At 40.6% G+C, this 26041-nt stretch overlaps 1 protein-coding gene across 10 annotated transcripts in view; it reads right to left on the reverse strand.

The window, feature by feature from the left end:
• The window catches only part of ROBO2 (roundabout guidance receptor 2), a 582091-nt gene that overhangs the window by 76771 nt on the left and 479279 nt on the right, over positions 1-26041 (reverse strand). For all 10 annotated transcript variants that reach the window (XM_073584464.1, XM_073584461.1, XM_073584462.1 and 7 more), the window contains exons 12-14: positions 22275-22441; positions 20424-20545; positions 4425-4656 (exon numbers count right to left, since the gene is read on the reverse strand). In XM_073584464.1, the coding sequence (XP_073440565.1) occupies positions 4425-4656; positions 20424-20545; positions 22275-22441 (521 nt within the window). The remainder of the gene's footprint in view (positions 1-4424; positions 4657-20423; positions 20546-22274; positions 22442-26041) is intronic.

Raw genomic sequence — 26041 nt, forward strand, 5'->3', positions numbered from 1 at the left:
TTCGCAAGGCCAAAGAGGTGGGAGATGGATCCTTACTAGATGGTGACAAATGTCATCTCCAGATAAAAAAAAAAAAAAAAAAAATCTAACTGGGGGGAAATTAATTTTTGGATGGTGGCCTTTGATGTACCATTCTATATCAAAAGTAATCCGGTGAAAGTTGGTCTTCTTTGGAATGTGTCAAGTACCTTTGATTTGTTCATCTCTCTTTTCATGGTTTTATATGAGGCCGCTCTGTCGCCTCTCAAGGGATTGCTATTTTTATTCCGGAGACTGCTGCCTTATCTGACAATTTGCGATGAGCTATACGCGAGGCTTTACTATAGGTTGTTTTTTCCTGGAAGGAAACAGTACTCAATCAAAGAGACCCAGTGTTTTACTAAATGCACACGTTGTAGCTTGCGGTATTTCTCGAAACGTTTAACAGTTTCATATACGTAGTGTGTGAAAAACAACACAAGCTTTATCACATTGAATTGGGAATGACCAATAAAGTGTTAAATTATAAAAATGATAAAGATTTCAAGCCATTCTAAAAGAAGCAAAAAAATCATGTGTGCTTTAATGGGGTTGGCCAAGACATAAAATTGGATGACCTATTCCTAGGGTCTGTAGGATCGCGATAAACTGCAATACTTGGTAGTGGCCACTAAGCATTGCACAGAACTGTGGTGTCCTGCTCCGCGCATCGCTTACATATGGCCGTTGCAGGAGCAGTTAGCTGATCGGTGGGGATGCTGGGTGTCAGATCACCACCAATCTGTGGATAAGTCATCAATGTGTTAGGGCCCAGTTACACATATTAATGTCCATGCGATCCCACCGACGATCCAACGTGGATGGGATCGCTGGGACATAGCTGATCGCTGGTGAGCTGTCACATAGACAGACCCACCAGCGATCAGGACCAGCGAGCAAGCTGGTATCCTAGGTAAACAGCGGATAACTAAGAGCCGCGCGGCTCTTAGATACCCGCTGTTTACATTGGAAACCATCTCTCTGCCACATGCTGCAATGCGCGCTGGCCAGCGGGAGACCAACGATTAAAAACCGGCCAAGGATGTTCCAACACGATCAGCAATACCCGGCAGGGGGGCGGGTCGAAGATCCATGTCACACACAGCGATGTTGCTGGCGAGATCGCTGTGGCGTCACAAAATCAGCGATCTTACTTGCCATCTCGCTGTGTGTGACGGGGCCTTTAGTTCCAAACAAGCCCTTTAAATCAAATGTAATTTGTCAGCAGATTTTGCCATTTAATATGAGAGTAGCATAATGTGGAGGCAGAGACTCTGATTCCAGTGATGCCTCACTTGCTCATCAGCTTGCTGTAATTTCAGGGGTAGAAAATCCAACGACGTAAAAATATATAAAACCATTATTAACCATTATTAATTGGTTCCATGATTTATTTGTGATGAAGCTTTTGTTTTAAGACTTCCAAATAAATGTGACATTTTATATATTTTTACATTGCTGGACTTTCCACCTCTTTGAAGCATCTACTGAACCCTGAATTTAACATAGCTAATTAGGATTCCAAGCGAGCTGTAATTTGGTGAGCTGACTCCATCTTCCCTTTTCACTACCATTTTTATTCAGTGTTTTATCAGCAGAAGATTATCACTGCCAGACTAGTTGTCATGTGCCAGGCAGTCCAGCTAATCTGTATAACCCCACCTCCACCAGGGATTGACAGCTGTCAGTTCACAATGTACACAATCTGACCACTGCTACATCTACAGAAAAACAGGGATTCTATTTCAAGTACAACAATAATCCAGTAAGTGACACATTACTGGAATTAGGGTCTCAGCCTCTTAAATCATGCTGCTCTCAGTTTACATAGCCAACTGCTGGAAAATTCCTTTTAATTGTCTGGATAAGAAAACCTATTTTCAAAAAACTTATTAGGCAATTCTGAATTAATAAAGTTCTCTGCTCATGTACCTGTACTTTATTTATAAACCAACATGGGGGTTTGGTAAATTTACAGATTTGAATGATAAACTTGCACTGCTTTATATTGCCAGTGGGGGCACTGCAGGGAAGCAGAGTACTTGGTTAGATTCCGCAATCAATTAAATCTGATCACTTTGGATAAAGCAGTGGGGTACACCTAAGCACCAATATTTTGCAGATTACATAGATATGTACCAAAGTTCACATCTCAGGGTAAAGGCTTTGGATTAGTTTTTATCTGCCTTTTTTTTAAAGGGAATCTGTCACCCCATTTTTGGCCTACAACTATGCAGCCACTGCTATCAGGGGCTTATGTACAGCATTCTGTAATGCTGTAGACAAGCCCCCAATTTAACCTGAAAGAGAAGAAAAATGAGTTAAATTATACTCACCCGGGGATGCGGTCTGGTCCGATGGGTGTCGCGGTCCGGTCCGGCGCCTCCCATCTTATAGCAATGACGTCTTCCTCCTTGCTTCATGCTGCACTCCTGCGCAGGCATACTTTCTCTGCCCTGTTGAGGGCAGAGTAAAGTACTACAGTGCGCAGGCGCCGGACCTTTCTGACCTTTCCCGTCGCCTGCGCACTGCGGTACTTTGCTCTGCCCTCAACAGGGCAGAGAAAGTACGCCTGAGCAGGAGCGCAGAATGAAGCAAGGAGGAGGACGTAATCTCTTGAAGATGGGAGGTGCCGGACCGGACTGCGACACCCACAGTACCCGCCCTGTGTAACTATAATCTAACTTGTTTTTCTTATCTTTCAGGTTACATCGGGGGCTTAGCTACAGCATTACAGAATTCTGTAGATAAGCCCCTGATTGCGATGGCTGCATCTTATAAGCCGAAAATGGGGTGACAGATTCCCTTTAAGGCATGTTACTTATTAAAATAATTATGAAAAAGGTTTATTTTCATTTATTGCTTATAAAAGTATTTAGCCATGCACAATATGGATATAATTTTACATGAATATTAAAGCACCACTCCAGCAATTTATACTTTTTTTAGCACTGGAGTGGTACCACTAATCTAAAGTGACAGCCCCAAGTCTTATACTTACCCAGTGCTGTCTTCACCTTTTATCAGCACTCTGGTCCCACAGAGCCATCTTGTGACCGTGACTTCTAACTGTCAGCGGTACCGGTCACTGACTCCTGATGTAAGTCTATGAAAGCCACAATGAGGATCTCATAGATTTGCATTGAAAATTGACCTACGGCTTGCTTCCGCAAACACATGAGCGATCCAGTAGATCACACCCTGCTGAAGAAAAAACCTATGCGGAACTGATAAAAGGTGAAGACGGTGGCTGGTAAGTACAAGACTAGGGGCCGAGACGTTAGCTTAGAACCACCAGTCCAGCAGTGCAATGAAAAAAAACAAAGGCTGGAGTATTGGTTTAAAGAAAACAAAAATAAATTCCTGGCTACCGTTGAATGGCTGCCATGTAATATTTGATTTCCATTGCAGTAGGCAGTGAAATCAGCTGATTGCCATGAGTTTGAGAAGCGGTGTCGGTAGAGGTCCAGCTTCAATTTTTAAATAGCATCAAAAAATATTCTTGAAATAACGTATTTTTTGAAAATGGGCAAATTCAGAAATAACCAATATTCACAGCTAGTAAAATAGTTGTCAGCTCTACTCCATCTCTTGAACAGATAAATCAAGGAGAATGTGGCATAATGAAGAGTTTACTTAGTAACTCAACAAGGTCCAATATGAAGAAATTGGACCTTGAAACACATAAAATTGATGTCAAGGGCAAAGCAAATACAACATACTGGTGCCAATATACACAATATTTCATTGCTGGTTGACTTGAGTGCAAATATGTCAAACTTTGTAAACTGTGAAATCGTTCTGCCAGAGCAACAGTTAGACACCGATTACCTTCAGAGCTTGATGACATTTGACAGATGATAAAATTATTTATCACAGATGCCACTAAGCAATGGCAGCAGGTAGCGTCGCTGAAGGTTACATTAATCTGTGCAACAGATCGAGCCTTGCGACTTTCACATATCTGTCGGCCATAAACATCTTTGCTCATTACCGCGAGTCTAGTAGCACTTTAAGTGTCCTTTAAAGTATGAAATTACCACTACACTGGTTGTAGGGTGAAGCATTGAATGAAAATGTCATCCACAGATTTTAAGTGAAAAGCAAAAACATAACTTGCCATGAGGAGTTTGATGAAAGATAAAGAAAAAACTTCACGAAGGACAGCTCAAGATAATCTTACTCGAAACATATTTACACACAGAATCCCTGTATCAGGTCTCCTAAAATTGAAGATTGACATAAAGGCTTTTTTTTTTAAGATGTCAAGACCCCTTTTAGTTGATATGGAGATTTATCTTGCAGCCGCTGCACAATTTATTAAAAATAAAATCAGCAAAAGTCAATTTCCAATCTCTTAGAAGGTGAGATAATAAGGCAAATGTATGCGGCTCTTAAGCTCCTACCTTCTTCCGTTGTCCGGGCCGACTTTGACTCGCTATCCATCCCTTGAAACTCATTGAAATAAGGTCGAACTTTAATCTCATAAGTAATTCCTTTTTTCAAGTTGGAGATCACAGCACTACGTTCGGCTGGAAACTTGACCTCAAAGTTCTGCCATGTCGATGGAGACTGCAGACCGGTTGTCTGACGGTACATCAGCCGGTACCCTTGTATGAACTGGGACTGACGATCCACCTGAAGTCATTCAAAATGGAATAACATGTTACTGCTGAGTGCAATAACAAATTTGCTCATTTAGTTATGTTCATTATTTTTTGTTTTGCTTTCTTCAGGGATAAAAAGCACAACTGTAGAATGAAATATCAGTTTTTCAGAAGCTCTCAGGATCCCTTTTAAAATTCATACAATGGATGGACTAGCACTAAATATTAGTAGGGTTTCTTTATAAGTGTGAAAATGAAAATAGACCTTGGTCAACTTTTCTAATAATCTCGATCAGGCATACAAAATCATTTGACCAAATGCTCCAAACGTTCTGATATCAAACATGCACCCTTATGCACTAGTCTAAAGCTGACGACATTAGCAGATATCAACCATAATGAGGATCCAGTGGTTGGAAGTTACAAGCTAAAGATCGTTTTGGCCAATCTATGATGCCTTGCTATTTTCTGGAGCCATGCATGAATTTTTTGACAGGTACTCAAATGATTATTCCATGAAAGACATTTCATCTTTCTGTAACAATTCTCACTTCGGTAACACATCAGTAGTTACTTGGCTGCTGTCTTTGAACATGTAGAGCTGCTTTCATCAGCTACAATGGTCAATATAGTTTGAAATGTTTATGGGTGTGTTGGCATAATGATTGGCTAACACAGTTATGCATCCGCCAACTAACAGCTATCTAATTGGTATAATCACCTCATTTGGGGTCCAAAACTCATGCTCCTAACTCTTAAGGTCGTGATATACATTAGAAAAAAGTAAGATAATGACTGAATAACCATTGAACCACTGATAATCTGCAAATTAAATGCAGTCCTACACTTATTAGTCTATTATAACCATTCCAGTCCTTGCAACTGGTCATATTTGTTCAATGATATGTTCAAAGAATGAAGGATCTTCTGAGATCTTTGAAAAAAAAAGTTATTTTACCAAATGATCATTTATACAGGCAACTATTGAAGGAATATGTAAAATATGGCAGGTGGTAGTGTTCAGTCATCAGTTGGCTTAGAGAATGGTTCTTTATAATATTTGACCTGATGAAATATCATTTTAGTTGATATTGTCTACGTTGGTCAACTTCAGATTAATATGTATGGACACCTTCAGGACAAAGTCTACAGATACTTTTGGTTTTATTATTGACCACTAGCTAAGGAAAATGTTGAAGTTATTGTAATTAGTCAACTTATTCTGGCAGTATCTTGGAAACAAACTATAACTACCTGTAATTACTCAATTTATTGGCCAACTATCAAAAGCTTATTGGTAAACCCATATGAGTAGAGTTGAGCGATACCGTCCGATACTTCAAAGTATCGGATCGGAATGGATCGGCCGATATTAAAAAAAGTATCGGTATCGCCGATTCCGATACCGGAAGTCCCATTCAAGTCTATGGGACTTCCGGTATCGGAATAAGAAAAATCCTGTTTTTCCCTTGTACAGCCTCTCTGGGGTCTGTACGGGCCTTTCGGGGGGCTGTGCCGGCCTGCCAGGGGGTCTGTGCAGGCTCCGGTGGTCTGTGCCGGCCTGCCGGGGGGCTGTGCCGGCCTGCCAGGGGGGCTGTGCAGGCTCCGGTGGGCTGTGCCGGCCTGCCGGGGGGCTGTGCCGGCCTGCCAGGGGGGCTGTGCAGGCTCCGGTGGGCTGTGCAGGCTCACTTTATGCCATTGCTGTGTGGGAAATTCCCACGCAGCAATGGCATAAAGTGAGACTAGGGACTTTTTTTTTTTTAAGTGGCGGAGGAATACAGTGCGGAAGGATACCTACCTTCCGTCATTGGATTCCTGCAGCCCGTAGAGAACGGCAGCAACAGCTGATGCTGCCGTTCTCTACCCAAGATCGTCGTGGGACACACTCGTGGACTGCTTCGGATCGTGGGTGAGTATTTTTGTGGTTTGTTATGTTAATATTTATTCCGTAAAAGACAATGGCTTCGGGGAACAATGTGACAAGTATTGGTAAGTATGTTACTCTATGTTATATGTACTGTATGTCTATGTATGTATTGTATGAATGTATTGTATGTAGTATGTATGTAGTATATATGTGGTATGTATGTAGCATGTAGTATGTATGTAGTATGTATGTAGCATGCATGTAGCATGCAGTATGTATGTAGCATGCATGTAGTATATATGTAGTATGTATGTAGCATGTAGTATGTATGTAGCATGCATGTAGTATGTATGTAGTATGTATGTAGTATATATGTAGCATGTAGTATGTATGTAGTATGTATGTAGCATGCATGTAGTATATATGTAGTATATATGTAGTATGTATGTAGTATGTATGTAGTATATATGTGTTATGTATGTAGTATGTATGTAGTATGTATGTAGTATATATGTGGTATGTATGTAGTATGTATGTAGTATGTATGTAGTATGTATGTAGCATGTAGTATGTATGTAGCATGCATGTAGTATGTATGTAGTATGTATGTAGCATGCAGTATGTATGTAGCATGCATGTAGCATATATGTAGTATGTATGTAGTATGTTTGTAGTATGTATGTAGTATGTATGTAGCATGCAGTATGTATGTAGCATGCATGTAGTATATATGTAGTATGTATGTAGCATGCATGTAGTATATATGTAGTATGTATGTAGTATGTATGTAGTATGTATGTAGCATGTAGTATGTATGTAGCATGCATGTAGTATGTATGTAGTATTTTTTTTTTTTTTTTTTTTTTTTTTAACATTTAACACATTAGCCTGATGATGGGACTACTACTGTCCCATCATTGGCTAATGTGTCAATCACTGTCATGGTAGCAGGCATCGCCAGATGGGACTTGTAGTCCCATCGGACGATGCTTGCACAGACCCCCGGACATCAGCACAGCCCCCCGGCAGGCCGGCACAGCCCCCCGGCAGGCCGGCACAGACCCCCACAGGGTGCACAGACCACCGGCAGGCCGGCACAGCCCCCCGGCAGGCCGGTACAGACCCCCACAGGGTGCACAGACCACCGGCAGGCCGGCACAGCCCCCCGGCAGGCCGGTACAGACCCCGGGCAGTCCACACAGCCCCCCGGCAGGCCGGCACAGCCCCCCGGCAGGCCGGCAGAGACCCCCGGAAGGCCCGAAATGACGGCGCATCATGATGCGCACACACCGCGCATCATGATGACGTCAGGCTGTCAATCAACTTTGAACTTCCGATTCCGATGCCGACTTCCGATATTGAAAAAATATCGGAAGTCGGTATCGGAATTCCGATACAGCAAGTATCGGCCGATACCCGATACTTGCGGTATCGGAATGCTCAACACTACATATGAGGAATCTATTGTTTCTTTACAGTGTATGGGTATATTGTACACTATATAGTCCCTGATATTGACTTTACAAACTTGAAAAAAAGAGGCGCTCCCTGTATATTATCGCAATATAGGGTAAGAAGACAACTGGAAATTACCTGCTCACATGAGTGGGTTGTGTCCCAGCACAACTCCATAAAGCATGATGATGAACCAATTAAAAAAAAACCTGCTGCTCTGGCCGCGAACCCACACCATGGTGAGGAAGGAACTGAGAGAACTGAAGAAAAAAAGAGGTTGGATCCGAGCACCTCCAAGGAGAGTCAGAGACTGGACATGCATTAAATGGGAAGTTTATTCATAAAACACAGGTTCAACTTCTTACTCATGTTACACCTGAGGAAGAAGTTGAACCAACTCCGAAATACGGTGTATGGCTAAACCTCCCATTTGACGCACGTAGTCTCCGATTCTTCTTGACAGCACCCGGATTCAACCACTTGTTTCTTCAATACTCTCAACTTTAACTTTAGGAGAATGTGTGTTGACTGAATATATTTTAAACTGAGAATTGGTCTAAGGCTCATTTATTTAAAATATTTTTTATATATTCCCTCTGAGCCATATAACATGTCATAGCCATTAGGAGAAACATTCATTCACGGTATAAATTTTAAAGAACCACCTAACTTTCTTGACTGGAAGCAATGAAGTGCAAACTGAAAACATATTGTGGTAGCTTGGTCTAAAGTCATGATTTAACAATTTATATGACGCTCATGTTTTCAACTTTTGAGAGTGGTGACCACTTACAAAGATTGAAACCAAATGGGACTTAGCAAAATAGTTCAGACTTTAAGAAAAGACAGAGTTGGATAGCCATGTGTTTATCATTTAAACTGTGTCTTGGGATCCTTTAAGATAAACCCTAATAGAATAAGTAGACTTAGCTGTTTTAAGAAAAAATGAATGACAACTGAAGTGATGCAAATTGCCTTAATTAGTAATCTGACTTCAGAACTGGTGAGCAGCTTCATAACTTTCCAATGGACTGAATAAATCCAGTCTTGAGCAGGGAGGCTCAACACTATTCAACCTGTCAGGTCCTGTCAATACAATTAGCATTGAGTGTTGACAGAAAGCACAAAATAGTTCTATTAAAAGACAGGCTTCAAATTTGGTAAAAGCTTGAGTTCTTTTTCCTAAAAAAAAAAAAAAACATTGAGCCAAAAGAGTCTTTATTCTTTAACAAAAATCTATTCACATTGTGATTCATCCTGGTCCATGAAAGTAATTGTTTCCTTGTTTTTTTATGTCAACTAAATGTTTTAGGCAACTTCTGATATTGTAAAACTAGATTATACACAGGTGCTTCTCACAAAATTAGAATATCATCAAAAAGTTAATTTATTTCAGTTTTTCAATACTAAAAGTGAAACATATTATATAGAGTCATTACAAACACAGTGATCTATTTAGTGTTTATTTCTGTTAATGTTGATGATTATGGCTTACAGCCAAATGAAACCCAAAAGTTATTATCTCAGTAAATAAGAATAATTACCAAAAACATCTGCAGAGGCTTCCTAAGCATTTAAAAAGGTCTCTTAGTCTGTGTCAGTAGGCTCCACAATCATGGGGAAGACTGCTGATTTAACAGTTGTCCAGAAGGCAGTCATTGACACACTCCACAAGGAGGGTAAGCTACAAAAGGTCATTACTAAAGAAACTGGCTATTCACAGAGTGCAGTATCCAAGCATATTAACGGAAAGTTGAGTGGAAGGAATAAGTGTGGTAGAACAAAGTGCACAAGCAACGGGGATAACCGCAGCCTTGAAATAATTGTTAAGAAAAGGCCATTCAAAAATTAGGGGGAGATTCACAAGGAGTGAACTACTGCTGAAGTCATTGCTTCAAGAGCCACCACACACAGATGTATCCAGGACATGGGCTACAAGTGTCGCATTCCTTGTGTCAAGCCACTGATGACCAATAGACAACGTCAGTAGGGTCTTACCTGGGCCAAGGAGAAAAAGAACTGGACTGTTGCTCAGTGGCTCAAAGTGTTGTTTTTAGATGAAAGTAAATTTTGAATTTCATTTGGAAATCAAGAACCCAGAGTCTGGAAGAAAAGTGGAGACAGACAATCCAAGCTGCTTGAGGTCTAGTTTGAAGTTTCCACAATCAGAGATGGTTTGGGGAGCCATGTCATCTGCTGGTGTAGGTCCACTGTGTTTTATCAAGACCAAAGTCAGTGCAGCAATCTAACAGAAAATTTTAGTGCACTTCATGCTTCTCTCTGCCGACAAGCTTTCATTCTCTAGCAGGACTTGGCACCTGTCCACACTGCCAAAAGTACCAATACCTGATTTAAAAACAACAGTATCACTGTGCTTGATTGGCCAGAAAACTCACCGGACCTTAACCCCATAGAGAATCTATGAGGTATGGCAAGAGGAAGATGAGAGACACCAGACCCAACAATGCAGACGAGCTGTATGCTGCTATCAAAGCAACCTGGGCTTCCATAACACCTCAGCAGTGCCCCACGCTGATCTCCTCTATGCCATGCGGCATTGATGCAGTAATTGATGCCAAGGGAGCCCCGACCATGTATTGAGTGAATTTACTGAATATACATTTCAGTAGGCCAACACGTCGGATTTTAAAATCATTTTTCAAGCTTGTGTTATAAAGTATTCTAATTTACTGAGATAATGACCATTGAGTTTTCATTGGCTGTAAGCCATGATAATCAACATTAACAGAAATAAACACTTGAAATAGATCACTCTGTTTGTAATGACTCTATATAATATATGAGTTTCACCTTTTGCATTAAAGAACTGAAATAAGTTAACTTTTTGATGATATTCTAATTCTGTGAGAAGCCCCTGTATATGCCTCTCTAGACATATCACCGAACTTTAGAGAGGCATGTGAAGTCCCAGTGTCATTTATAGACACTATGTACTCCACTATTCTTCTTTTAAACAAAATGCTTGGAGCATGACAAATGAAATGGGTGGAAAAATGTTTGGTGTGTTAAATTTCCAAAAAAGGGGCAACATTTGCAGTCTAATTGGACATTTTAGTTGGAAAATGGTAAAATAAACTATTAATATGTGTGAAAATTACAAAACATGAATGTTGGCTGAGTCCACTGAATTCATCTGAACCGGTTGACCCCACTGATGTGTAATGGCTCCATAATGATAAATGATGTTGACCAAAGTTGATGTACACAAATTATTTCAACATTAACTTTTAGGTGAAAGCTATAAGTGAACAATCACTTTAGTACATTAATGATAGATCATTATTGTAAAAAAAGAATTGAAATTGGTCTGATAGTTGCTATAAGTTGATTGTAGTTGATTGTAGTTGTCAATACATGGTCAGTTGTTCCTGATTAAGCAACTCATTTTTATGTTCAATGAACGATCTTATAAACGTCACTTTTGATATCCTAAAACATGAACGGCCACTTTGAAGAATTGTAATGGAAAAAATCTGCTAAAATGTGTTCTGTAAATGAACCTAAACTCAACATTTATCAACCATCAACCAACATTTATAAATGACTATGGCAATTCTTTAATGGCTCAATGTCAGATGTTTTAGACATTATTTTCCTTAGATGGTAAGGTCCAACTAAAGCTTCCACTTTAAGGTCAAAAAAGAAAAAACAATCATTCCTCTTATTATTTAGGATGAAAAAAAGACTTAGTAAAACATAAGTATTGTGAGTCAATTGCAATGGAATAATCGAGATGAAAAGTGGAAGAATAGCTGAATATGAGAAAATTTACTCTACCATGTTTTAAGGTATTTTAGCCTCCATTTTTCTTTACGTGGATAATATAAATCTTTAGTACAAAATTTGGGTGTCTGTAAAATAAGAGCAGGGGTACGCAATTGTTTTTATTTTCTTTAAGAATCTTTTTAGTTTGAGAAGGAACAGCAGATCAGTATTACTTGAATAACCACTATTGGCCATTCTTTTAACATAATAGGAGCGAATATCCCCCTGCTGGGATGATCTCACCTTTCATACAATACTGACAGTGTTAAATACTATAAGCAGAATCGGTTATTCTGAGAAATTGCCCTGTCCATTGAAGCAACAATGGAAAAGTAAAAATTTCAACAGTATAATAATGAGAACTCATCATTCTGCAACCTGGAAAGAATTCTACAACAACCTACAAGTACCTATGGGAGCTCACTCCTGCATAAGTATCCACGATGATCAAACTCTAGAGATTAGACATTCCCCAAGTACAAGTACAGAGCGGACACAAACTGTATTTTTCCTGGATTTGTGATCTAAGGATAAAAAGAACAGCATATTCTTACATGTATAATACCCCTACACGCCAATAATGAAGTCATAAGCATAGCCTGGGATTTATACCGGAAAATAACAAGTCACCTGAGACTCATTAGTGTTCTAAAATCATCGCAGTGCTGAGGTGGCATGGGGAGTATTGTATACTGTACATGGAGGCTCACGCCTGCCGGAAACTTGGCAATGCTCCTCACCCGGTTATCATGGATTATATTTAACAAGATCAGTGACAGTGGAAGAGTGGAGGTAGGATACAAGACTGTGTTTACATGACAGCCTTAATGGGTCAATGCTACAATTCTTAAAAACAGTATATTGTACATTAAAAAGGGGATTAGGATTTGACATCCCTAGAATGAACATTTTAAGGGACTCTCTTTGGTTCATTAAAGAGGTGTTCTGAAACACAAATTAACATTGATTACCTCTCCAAAGGATAGATCATCAATGTCTGATCGGTGGAGGTGTGACAACCGGCACCCCTGCTGATCAGCTGTTCCCGGTATAGGCTGTCGGAATTGCACAACACAGCTCCGTCATCAGGTACTGCACATTCGGCTGTGGCTACTGTTCCATCAACAAAGCTGTGCTGTGTTGTTCCATGACATAGCAGTTACAGCTGCCACCGACACTAGGAAAAGCTGATTGGCGGGGTGTTGGGTATTGCACCCCCACCGATCAAACATTGATGACGTATTCCAAGTCCCAGACAACCACTTTACGAAATCTCTATTGATCCAACATGACCCTATATATTGAAAGGTTCATCTATCCTTCACAGTTACATGATTTATTCCATCATGTCCATTCTAATACGTGGCAATGTAATCCAAAATAAATGAGGTTCTTGCACTATATGTCTCAGTGACAGTCACAAAGCTTTATATACTGTAAATATATCCAGAGATATTAATGTAACTCATGATAGTGTTCTCTGAACATCCAACAATGCAAGCTGTATTTTTCAGGAGAGCATTAAACAGCTCTTTTATAGATACGAGAAGGTTGTAAATCTGGCAAAATTGTTTCAATCCATTTTTGGTTCAAATTAATTATTTATGAGTATTACAATTTTCTGCTTAAAGATAAGAGCCAAAGTTGCGATCAGAACACGGTCATGTGGTGAATTGCGGCATGTAGATGGATGCCCTCTTAATATTGTCCTAATATTTGTGTTTGTACTTGATCATTTTGGTCTAATATAGAAGGTGACAACCACTCTTAAGAAGGCCAAACTCTTAGATAGCTTTTGTTCGAATGCTCATTTGGAAGGTACAGATGTGGCCGTTCTAAACGGTTCCATCTCAAGTTGTTAAATGGGCAAAATTGCAAGGTGCAACTTTGCAATTTATCATTGATGAAAAATCCTTTGTGTTCTCAAGAACAGAGGGATGTGTAATTTTACGGTGTACAGCTTATTTCCAAGGTTATCGGCCACCCCGTGGTTTTAGAGTGGCCAGTTATAAAGGCAAGGAAAATACACTGCTTGCAGATTCTATGCTTTATAGCCGGAAGTCTGAAGCTGGCTGGATTGCTGGATTTGACCATGCTCAGTCCCCCTGCCCATCTCCAATTACTGCAGAGGCAAAAACTGCCTCTGTCAGCACCATGGCAGAGAGGTCACATCAAACCAGTGAGTCCCTGCTAGTCCAAATAGTCAATTTTCAGGAGCGCACCACATTGCCCTATGACAACCATAAAGTCAGGAGGCAGAAAAAGTGGGGCCCCGGAAGAAACATCATGAGAAAATACCTTTACACTAACACAAAAGAAATATATCATGATGCAGAAAATTAACTTTATGCAACAAGAGCCTATGAATTTGTATTGTTGGGTGTTAAAACACACTTTTCCACATAAGTATATCTTTATGCATCTTTGTCATTTTCAGAATTCTTTATGTTGAAACCAAGGCCAAGAGTTGGAGTCAGAAGTAAAACAAGTACCCAGTAAAAAAAAAATCAAAAAGATAAGTAGGAACCTAACTGTAGGGGGTGCAAGGATTGTAGTCGCACCCAAGACATTAAGTGTAGGGTAGGGTCTAAAAGGTCTATTTGGCCAATATAAAGAGACCAATACAGTTAAAGACCTGTCATAGATTAGGGCCCTCTTGGAGAATTTGTTTTGGGGCCCACAAGTTTCAAATTAGGCCACTGAGGACAAGGAATGACCAAAACTCACAAGCAAAGCTGAGGTGAGAATTAGGTTCAATCAGGATTCGGAAGGCAAGTCAGTAAAAGGACCAAGAGTCAGGGAAAGGGTATCCGTCTCAATCTGCAGGAAAGTCGTTGGAAGTTAATGAAGGGAGGACAAAATGAGTAGGGAGGATAGAGAAGGCAGATGATCACTGGGTTGTGCTATGATTGGGGCTACAACTTCACAAGGAGAAATATATAATCCAATAAGCAACTTTGTCGTGTCACACGAAGCCGTGAGAATTGGTATTCATCATAGGGTGACAGTAGTGGTGTTCTTCAAAATTGTGGACAATTGTGGTGCAATAAGGATGGAAGATCGTGGTCAAAATGCAATAAAGGTTCTATATTAAAGCATCTAAAAACACAATTGGTCTTTGCCAATTGATAAAGTGTCCTCTATGGAGCCTCAAAAAGCATTGGTTTGGAGACACTACAATAATGAACTTTTATTGAATTTCAACCACAATCTGCCATCCTTAATGCGCCAATCATCTCTCCTGAATTTTGTGGGATGCCACATCCTGGCACTCTATTCTGCATACTGGAGGACGTTAATGTCCGTTTAAACAGGCCAACAGATCTGATGTGACCAGCAGACGCCAGCTGTCTGGCAATGCTATGCCGCAGATAAAAAAAAAAACGAAATGTAAAGTAGTGGTGTGCATGAATGAGGTCACCAAGTTAGAATCCAGAAGTGAAGGCACCAAGGTTTCCAAGAAGCTTAAAATCACTATCTGGAGGTACACACTGCAAGAAACAGCAAATGTAAGTAATAGACACCAGTTTTGGTAAAATAGTACATAGATAGTACATTTGGAGTACAACAAATATATACCATATGCATTTGTGTAATTTTAATCCTGGCCGCTGCATTCACACACATCCACCGCCCTGGCATTAACTCTCTACACTCCATCCACATTGGCCCCTCGCTTCTTTCCTCTCCTATGTATAGCACTCACGCTCTTTTCACGTTGTTAAACTGCACAGATCCAGTCAGTCCCACCATTCAACATCAGAGACTCTCTCACAAATCACTTAACCATCTGCTCACTCTTTCTATCCTCCTTCTCCTAGTCGCAGGAGACATTGCTCCCAACCCTGGTCCCCCATGTTATAGAAAGTCAAACCTCCCGACTGCTACACTCAGAAACCCCTCTAATCTTATTAATATTCCCTGCATGCCATCTGTCTCTCTTAATTGTGCACTTTGGAATTCTCGCTCAGTGTGTAACAAACTCTCCTTCATTCATGACTTTTTCCTTTCTAATTCTCTTAACCTCCTGGCTCTTACTGAAACCTGGATCCAGCAGTCAGACACTACCGCTGCTGCTGCTCTTTCATACGGGGGGCTTCACTTCTCTCATACCCCAAGATCAGACAATAGAGCTGGTGGAGGCGTTGGTCTGCTCCTATCACCAAAATGTACCTTTCAGGTTATCCCTCAAGTACCCTCACTTGTCTTCCCTTCTTTTGAGGTCCATGCCATCAGACTCTACACCCCCTTCTCCATGCGAGTGGCGGTGGTGTATCGTCCTCCCGGCCCCTCCCATCAGTTCCTGGATCATTTTGCCACTTGGCTTCCACATTTTCTCTCCTGTGACATCCCTACCCTCATCATGGGTGATTTCAACATCCCCATTGCTCTTCCCCTCTCACCATCTGCTACTCACCTTTTATCTCTAACCTCCTCATTTGGCCTTTCACAGCTTACTAATTCTCCAACGCATGAAGATGGAAACTCCCTTGACTTGGTCTTCTCTCGGCTTTGTGCAGTGGATGATTTTGCAAACTCCCCTCTCCCGCTCTCTGACCACAATCTTCTTTCATTCTCTATCAAGAACTGCCATGCTGCTCAGGTCACCCCCACTGTCCATACTTATAGAAACATACAGGCCATTAACACCCAGAAACTTATGAAGAACTTGCAGTCTTCATTGGCCCCTATCTCCTCCCTCTCCTGTCCTGATTCTGCATTGAAGCATTACAATGAAACACTTCAAAGTGTCCTGGATGAATTTGCACCCCCTATAAATAGAACACCACAACGCAGACGGCGACAACCCTGGCACACGGTGCAAACACGTTTCCTGCAGCGGTGCTCCAGGTGCGCCGAACGTCTGTGGAGAAAATCCAATCTACCCGAAGATTTCATCCATTTTAAGTTTATGCTTAGAACATACAACACTGCCCTTCACCTCTCCAAGCAAACCTATTTCAACACCCTCATCACCTCACTGTCCAATAACCCGAAACGTCTCTTTGACACTTTTCATTCTCTACTCAACCAAAGAGTACAGGCCCCAACCACGGAGCTCCGAGCTGACGATCTGGCCAATTACTTCAAAGAAAAAATTGACCAGATCCGACAGGAAATTATCTCCCAATCACCTCATACCATGCACTGTCCTCCCTCCCCCACTGCATCGAACTCACTCTCTGATTTTGAACCAGTCACAGAAGAAGAAGTAAGCAGGCTCCTTGCATCTTCTCCCCCAACTACTTGCACCAGTGACCCATTTCCGTCACAGCTCCTTCAGTCCCTTTCCCCTGCTGTCACCCCTCACCTAACTAAAATATTTAACCTCTCTCTCTCTTCTGGTATTTTTCCCTTCTCATTTAAGCATGCCATCATACATCCACTACTTAAAAAACCATCCCTCGACCAAAACTGTGCCGCTAACTATAGACCTGTCTCTAATCTTCCCTTCATCTCTAAACTCCTGGAACGCCTGGTCCACTCCTGTCTTATCCGCTATCTCTCAGAAAACTCTCTTCTCGACCCTCTCCAATCCGGTTTCCGCTCTTTACACTCCACTGAAACTGCCCTCACTAAAGTCTCTAATGATCTGCTAACAGCTAAATCAAATGGTCATTACTCCATGTTAATTCTCTTGGATCTCTCTGTAGCATTCGACACTGTGGATCATCAGCTCCTCCTCACTATGCTCCGTTCCATTGGCCTCAAGGATACCGTTCTCTCCTGGTTCTCCTCCTATCTCTCCGACCGCTCCTTTACTGTATCTTTTGCCAGTTCCTCCTCCTCTCATCTTCCCCTTACTGTTGGGGTCCCCCAAGGATCGGTTCTAGGTCCCCTCCTCTTCTCCTTGTACACTGCCCCTATTGGTCAAACAATCAGTAGATTTGATTTCCAGTACCATCTCTATGCTGACGACACCCAATTATATGCTTCTTCTCCTGACATCACGCCAACCTTTCTAGAAAACACCGGCGATTGTCTAAACGCTGTGTCTAATATCATGTCCTCACTATATCTGAAACTGAACCTGTCAAAGACTGAACTCCTGGTGTTTCCTCCCTCTACTAATGTACCTATACCCGACATTGCCATTTCTGTGTGTGGTTCCACTATTACTCCCCAGCAACAGGCCCGCTGTCTTGGGGTCATACTTGATTCCGAGCTTTCCTTAGCCCCCCACATTCGATCAATGGCTCGCTCTTGTCATCTGCACCTCAAAAACATTTCTAGAATTCGACCTTTTCTTACCTTTGACTCTGCAAAAACTCTTACTGTTTCTCTTATTCATTCTCGTCTCGACTATTGTAACTCTCTTCTAATCGGTCTCCCTCTTACCAAACTCTCCCCCCTCCAATCTGTCTTGAATGCTGCAGCCAGGATCATATTCCTCACCAATCGTTACACCGATGCCTCTACCTTGTGCCAGTCATTACACTGGCTACCCATCCACTCCAGAATTCAGTATAAACTTATTACCCTCACTCACAAAGCCCTCCATGGCTCAGCACCACCCTACATCTCCTCCCTTGTTTCAGTATACCACCCTACCCGCGCCCTCCGTTCTGCTGATGACCTGAGATTAGCATCCTCAATAGTCAGAACCTCCCACTCCCGTCTCCAAGACTTTACATGTGCCGCGCCAATTCTTTGGAATGCACTTCCCAGGTCAATACGATTAGTCCCCAATCCCCACAATTTTAAGCGTGTCCTGAAAACGCATTTATTCAGACTGGCCTACCACCCCAACACATTAACCTAATCTATCCCTGTGTGGCAGAGCCAAAAGTTTTACCATAACCAGGTTCCCCGCATCATGTTCCCACATGCTTTATGCCTCCATTAGCCCTCTGTGTCTGTACTGTTACACACTTAACATTATGACTGGTCCATACAATCATGGTAACTGTTACCACCCACCTTTCGTGTCTCCCTCTTTCCTCATAGACTGTAAGCTTGCGAGCAGGGCCCTCTTTCCTCTTGGTATTTGTTATAATCTACTGTATGTGATTATTGTTATGCTGTAATGTCTATTGTCTGTACAAATCCCCTCTGAAATGTAAAGTGCTGCGGAATATGTCGGCGCTATAAAAATAAAATTTATTATTATTATTATAGTGGGACCCTCTAACGGATAAAATGGTTCGTTAGCTGCACTGTATGTTGTGACGTGCTCTTTATATCCAGTACTAGTCCTGAGTCCTGTTTAATCATCGCATCATTATCTAGGCCTGGGTGTACTTACTATATATGCCATATATCAGCCGGTGCTAGTATCCTGGCAGCTTGCATAGATGATGTTATTTTTAGCTCATTAGGTTATTGAACGTGTTAGTTTTCCACCCTACTTCTGTGTTTTAATGTGTCAAAATCAATACTCTAAAGTCAGTGACAGAATGCAGGAGTACGATAACACATTCACTTTGCTGTGATTTAAACTGATTTTCTTACATTTAACTCTTTACTTAGTGACTTACAAACTTATTTCACAATGGAGAAAAGAAAGTCTCCATTCAACTACTGTAGCCACCAAAAAATGGCCCATTAATGTTGTGCCGGTAGGTGTTATATTTCACTACTACTACATCCTCCAATATCTACCTGCAGTTTGTAGCTCAGTCATTGTCGGCCACATAGTCATGTTTGGACCTTGTTAACCCCTTCTTCCACCCAAGAAGACATTCAGTAAAGGCCCAACTATGCACATTAGATTAAAGCTGTTCTAATGCACCGATATAGTGCATATGGAACTCCCGATTCTCTCCCAAAAAATGATGCTGAAAAAAGAAGGACTGAACAGTTTTGAAGATAAGTTTTTACCACTGTGTACTCCATTTCTTCCTACTCAAAAATGTAGACTGTATTTTTTGGACAAGTGAACAATAAGATACACTTTTTATCAGAAAAAAAATATATGCTAAAAAGTGTATGCATCTTGTAATCCAGAGACAAAGCCCAATAATCACTGCTGACACAGTGTTCTTCCTGATCAGGGAGAGAACTATTAAGAAATACAATTCTCTTTCCTTTTGCCTGACACTGATCAGACTGATCGGTGCAGGGCAGGAGATAAAGCTAGGACCAGCTAATCAAGACCTGCACAGATGCTGCATATTGGCTGAAGAACCTTTCAGATAATGTGATCAGTCAAATGGCTGGAATGAACATCAAAATTTGGCATTGTATAGCAGACCTGTGGGGATTGATGTAGCAGAGCTATGTGCTGACATAGCAGAGCTGTGTCTTGATGTAGCATGCTGCTGACAAACACCAACAGAATACAATTACTTACAACTATGCTTCTTTACACCAATACAGAAGTTTCAACAAGTAGGAAATGTGTTTTTCCTTTTTTAATGCTGTCTAGATCTGGGGTTCATCATTTAGTAAGGTGTGTCATATACACAGGTATATGGGATGATTTAGTGAATCCTGCTTTGAGCAGGGGGTTGGACCAGATGACCCAGGAGGTCCCTTCCAACTCTACGATTCTATGATTCTATGATATAAAAAAAACGGAAAATGTTCAGAGACTTATGGAAATGAGGAGTTAGTGGTAACTAATTTTTTATATTTATTGCCAGTGTATACTGGATGATAATCAGATGATGAATATGGATAAAGTAATTTCTATTATTAGTAATTAACATGTTTATTAACGCATATGCACTCAGCTATAAAGAACTTACAGTCCAGGAGACCTGGATAGCGGTAGGTGAAAGGACCACAGGGTTGTGCAGACGAACAATCACATCTCCCAGCTCTTTCTGGACTTGCCGGTGATCTACACCTTGAACTGTTGGACTTATATCTAGTGAACACAATTACAAAAAAGTTAGAAAATAACACAAAATCCTCCATATAATTGATTCTGCAGCAGAATTATTGAAATTTCTGAAGGATTATTTAGAAGAAAGCGCTTACGCTATGGATCGATTTGATAAAATGGAAACTGGAGAAAAGCTCAGGCTACATGACGGTGGAACCTGCCTAGAGTCTAGATGACAGATATCGAATATTAGCACAAAGAAAACTTTCTTGGCAAAGTAGATGCTTCTCTTTCCTGTTTCTTATAAGAAGACTTTGTGTTATTTATGGAAACTGCACTAAAAGAAGATCCATCATCATTTAGATATTAATTGTATTTCCCATTAAATAACAATCTAGAACATCTATTGTTATAAGTCTTTGTTGTGCTATTCCCCAGTTAGAAGTTGGGCGTACCTACACTGTCTGATACTGTCCAATCATTGCAGACTATGTAGAGACACACCCCTTTGACAATGAGATTAATAACACCCAGTTGTTCATCTAGTCACATATTTCTTGGAGGAGTAACAGATGAAATGTACAATGTAGAATGTGGTGAGTTTTCTTTAATCTTGGGGCAATGCAGCCATGATGCTACCATTTACACCCATTGTTGATTTGGGTAATATATTCATTGCAAGCTTCCTTACAATGTTGTGGGCCCAAATGTATGTCTGTATGTCCCTGTACCCAGAGTCTGGCACAAACAGAAGACTTTGCCAACAAATATTCAGTATTTCTTACGACAACCATTCTATACACCTGCACGGAGTTGAGCAGACTCTTGTATCACTGAAGGATCTCTTGTAAAGATAAGTCTTTTAATTATGAAAATTACTGAATCGTGACCTGATTCCTGTCTGAATTAGCTGACAGCCCAGTGACTTGATTATATGCATTAATAAATAGTGATGCCAAATATTGTAAATGACAGTTTCTCGTGAAAATTAGCATATATTTCCATAGCAGCATTCTCAAATATAGTATTTACATACTTAAACTATCTATTTTTTATATATCTATTTATATATCTATCATCTATCTATTATCTATCTATCTATCTAGCTATCCATCTATCTATCTTCTAAAATCTATCTATCTATCTATCTGTCTATCCATCTATCCGTCCATCCATCCATCTGTCCATCCATCAACTATCTACTTTATGTAAAATCTATGTCTCTGATTCATCCTTGCCTTTCTGAGTGTTTTTTGTATAGTTTGGCGTTTTTTGAGCCTTTTTTTGTTTTTATTCATTTCATTATTCTATTTCTTTTTTTAAGTCTGTTTTATGTGTGCTCACTGGTGTTTTTTTTCCTCCCTTTGTAGGCAAAGCTTAGCAAATTCAAATGTTTTTGGCTGATTCATCAATCGTGACTTTTTAAAAATTTGGCGCAACTCTACTCCAGTCCTTACTCCTGCCGATGTAATTTTATGTATATTTTTTCAAAAATTGATAGGAAAAAAAGCCCTATTTTTTTTTACTTTGCGCCAAATTCATTAACCGCATACATTATTTAGATTAATTTGGCACAAGAAACATCAGTGAATACCACAATACAAAAAAGAAAAAATGACTTTAAAAAACACCAATGATGAATTAGGGCTTTAATATTTGTCTAAAATCTATATGTGTATCTGTCTGTCTGCTTCTCAGTAGCTGGACATGACATCCAGGACATTTCTTTAGATAACACTTCTTTTCCACATACTGTACTTATGTTCATTACCTTGCGTCCGTACTGGATCAGACATGGGGCTTGGATCACTAAGACCTTCAGCGTTGATAGCTCTCACCATGAAAAGATATATTGTGTTTGGTCGAAGCCCTTTCACGGTATATAACGTGGTCTTCACATGATTTGCTACTGTCTGCCAACTATTGCTGACAGATTGGCTGCAGAAAAAAACATAAAAATACTGTGTCAAAACTTTTTATCATTCCGGCAAAATTTCTAGACAGATCCGATAAGTGTCTACGTGATGTGTGTACCGTACAGGAAAACGATTAGCGATCTATCTGGCACTGGGCAAGAAAAGGCTGCAGAAGAAGTGCCTGGAGAATACTGTATTAATAGCTGTAACTAATAGTATCCTAAATGTAAGTCATCATTTATTTACTAGCAATCTATTGATCTATATCTATCTGCATTTATTTTAAATTTAATGGCCTTCGGCTCGATCTTGAGCCATGGCGACTTGATGGATGGAAGATCTATCTTGTGTAAGCCTAGATAGATCCACCAGGGTCTTCTCTGATGTTATTTTGACCAGGTCTCTGGTCTTCATCTTTGTCTTGTTCATGCTGTTCTTCCAACCACGGTACACGTCATCCTTCTCCAGTGATTGCTCTCATTGTATGATGTGTCCAAAGTCGGTAAGTCGTAGTTTGGTGGTCCTTGCCTCCAGTGACATGTCTGGCTTGATTTGTTCCAAAATAGATTTGTTTGTTTTTCTTGCCATCCATGGTATTGATAACATCTCATCTTATTTATTATCATGTTATAGATAAACATAACATAAATGTTATGTATATCTATACATAACTAATAGATGTTATGTCATCTTAACTATGTATCTATAAGACATGAACAATTTCCCAAATTCAATAGATTTGCTCAATTCAGAAGGTGAGGTACAATGTACAACAAAAAATTCTGCGCAAATCAAATCTGCGGGGAAGTGGTTAAAAAATAATAACCTGCTTTAATAACCAGTAGAGATGAGAGAACCCGAACTATAAAATTCGGAGTTTTGCCGGACACCTAGTGTCCGGTGCTGAACTCCGAACATGGACTTCTCCCAGAAGTCAACTTTAGTGTTCGGACTTCCGGAAGAAGAGAGAAAGAGAGATTTTCCAGATCCAAAATTTGGGTCTCCATTGTTTTCTATGGGGTTCGGGTTCTGGTTCAAGTTCAGGTACAGTTGTGATACCCGAACCGAACTTTAGATTAAAGTTCGGTAAAACCGGACAAACTTGAACATCCACGGGTCCGCTCATCCCTACTTACCAGTGCTCGGCACTCCTGATATATGTCCACACACCGCCGATCACTCATGGGCATGTGTCGTTCCTCATGTGACTGTATAGCCAACTGTGCTGCCCACCGGAAGAAGGTGGAAGAGCAGCCGATTGGAAAACCAGAAAGGGAACGACGGCAGTGAAACAAGTATGGGAAGAGACATTCAATGGTGAATATAATAGCTTATTATTTATTGATCCCTTGCTGGCAACCATAATACAGGAATGATGGAAGGCAGACCGCCTTTTTGCTGGATTCATGCAAAATTTGGATTAGTATCTATCCATAAATTTGGGAAAGGATATAAATTCAATTACTTTAGATTTTATTCTATCTACCTATCGATCTATCTATCCGTTTATAGATCACGTTATAAGCCCAGCAGGGATTTCTTCCCTACTTTGTGCCCACACTGAGGATCATTAAGAAGCCTCGATTCACTGTTGATTCATGCTAATGTCTAGTAATGCAGGCAGCGGAGCGTGTATGGGACTTCTGAGCTAACACTATATGTATCTAAGAACAAGCATCTGTCAGGATGTCACTGAGACGCTCACTGCTTATGGAAGTATTAAATAACAATTACCATAACTGGAGGAAGATGGATGACTGTAGCAAGTACCTGATCAGGGGAAGGAATCCTGTCATCTTACAAAATGGTATTCTGTGTACCTAACTATTGGCGATTGTCAAAAAATATGCCTAATATCTATAATAAGCTGGCGGAACAGTCACTAGATGAGCTATTATGCCATTTTGTACCGTATGTGGTGCACATGTAGCTAAGCTGAATTTTACACATTACGGTTTTAAAGGGGCTGTCCACCTCTGAGTAAATTTTTGGCAAGCCGTTCAGCTAATGGTGTATAATATGGAACACCGAGAAAACCAGCAGAGACTCTAATCGGTACCTGACCGCAACTACGCAACTGGAATACTTGGAACTAGCAATCAGGGCGAAATCCATACAGTGTGTGCTTTACACAGATTTACTCAGGGGTGGAAAACCTCTTTATAAGCTTTATCTTTAGATTTCACAGTACTAAATTAAATAGATCTCTTAAACCTCATGAGAATGGTATGCTTATTTTAAAAAATCACTTTAGAATGACTGGTTGAGACCTTAATATTAAGATGAGCATTTTAGGAGTACAGCAACACTGTAAAGGGGATGTTTCACCTAAAGAACTGTTCAACACAATGTGGGAAGAAAAATATATTTGCTATATGCATCGATAAAAATAAAGTGTGGTTTGCATATACATTGCATTCTCATCTGTAACAATGCTCCATCTTGTTTCTTCTGTGCTTGGAATGTAGGTCCACGTTCAGTGGCGGACTCACATGCTCATTAGTTTCCTTACTCTGTCTCATATTGAATGGTAACCTGACAGTGAGGAGGCCAGTACTATGTGGTAACATGATGAAAACTTGATCTTAAAGGGGTTCTCTGGTCTTAGGGTGTGTGCACACGCTGCAGATTCTGCGGATTTGTCCGCTGCGGGTCCGCAGCAGTTTTTGCTGCGGTGTACAGTACCATTATTCCCTATGGGAATACAAAACCGCAGTGCAGACGGTACGGATTTTTACGCGCGGTTTTTCTGCGGTTTTGAAACGGCAGAAAGAATTGACATGTCAATTCTTTCTGCTGATTCCGCTGCGGTTTGCCATCTCCTCCATTGAGGAGATGAAAAACCGCAAGGCAAAACTGCAGAGCAATCCGCAGATAAAACCACAGGTCTTTTGACCTGCAGATTTACCTGCGGATTTTACAAAATCCGCACGGCCAAATCCGCACCCCAATCTACAGCGTGTGCACGTAGCCTACTATAAGTCTGCTTTCACTCTGTTCTCCAGTGCCAGCACCAGGGGCAGCAGTCATGTGACCATAAATATGAGATATGTATACGCCCGGTCACATTCCAACTAGACTTGTATCAAGCAAGGCTGCACCCATCTAGTTGGAATGTGGCCAGGAGTATGCATATTGCCGCGCCCTGCGCTGACACCGGAGAATAATCACATATGTGAGGATCAACAAGTCTGCAGTCACGTGGAGAAACTGCAGATTTGTAATTTAAGACTGGACAACCCTTTTAAGTATATGTAACAAGCTAAACAAGCTAGGATGACACAGAGGAAAGTGAGATATAGATAGATAATAGATAACAGATAGATAGATAGATAGATAGATAGATAGATAGATAGATAGATTTGACATTAGCTATTTCTTAGTGGTGTGTGTGAGGGTCTATTTTCTGCAGGTCAGGGGTGGTAGGCAGGAGATGAGGAGTTTATAGTTCATTTGGAAAATTCTATTGCCTCTTGGTCTCATAGGACTAGCTGTTACCTGATTACAGAAAGAGAAGAGAACCGATTTACAAAGAAGAGAATAAAGAGGCTGAAAGGTGTAAAAATTACACTAGAAAGTGGTATTTTATCCCTGACGGGGATACAATGAAGATGTGTATTGC

Source organism: Dendrobates tinctorius, unplaced genomic scaffold (assembly GCF_039654945.1).
Source record: "Dendrobates tinctorius isolate UK_male_01 unplaced genomic scaffold, ASM3965494v1 ptg000084l, whole genome shotgun sequence".
Classification (NCBI taxonomy): Eukaryota; Metazoa; Chordata; class Amphibia; order Anura; family Dendrobatidae; genus Dendrobates; species Dendrobates tinctorius.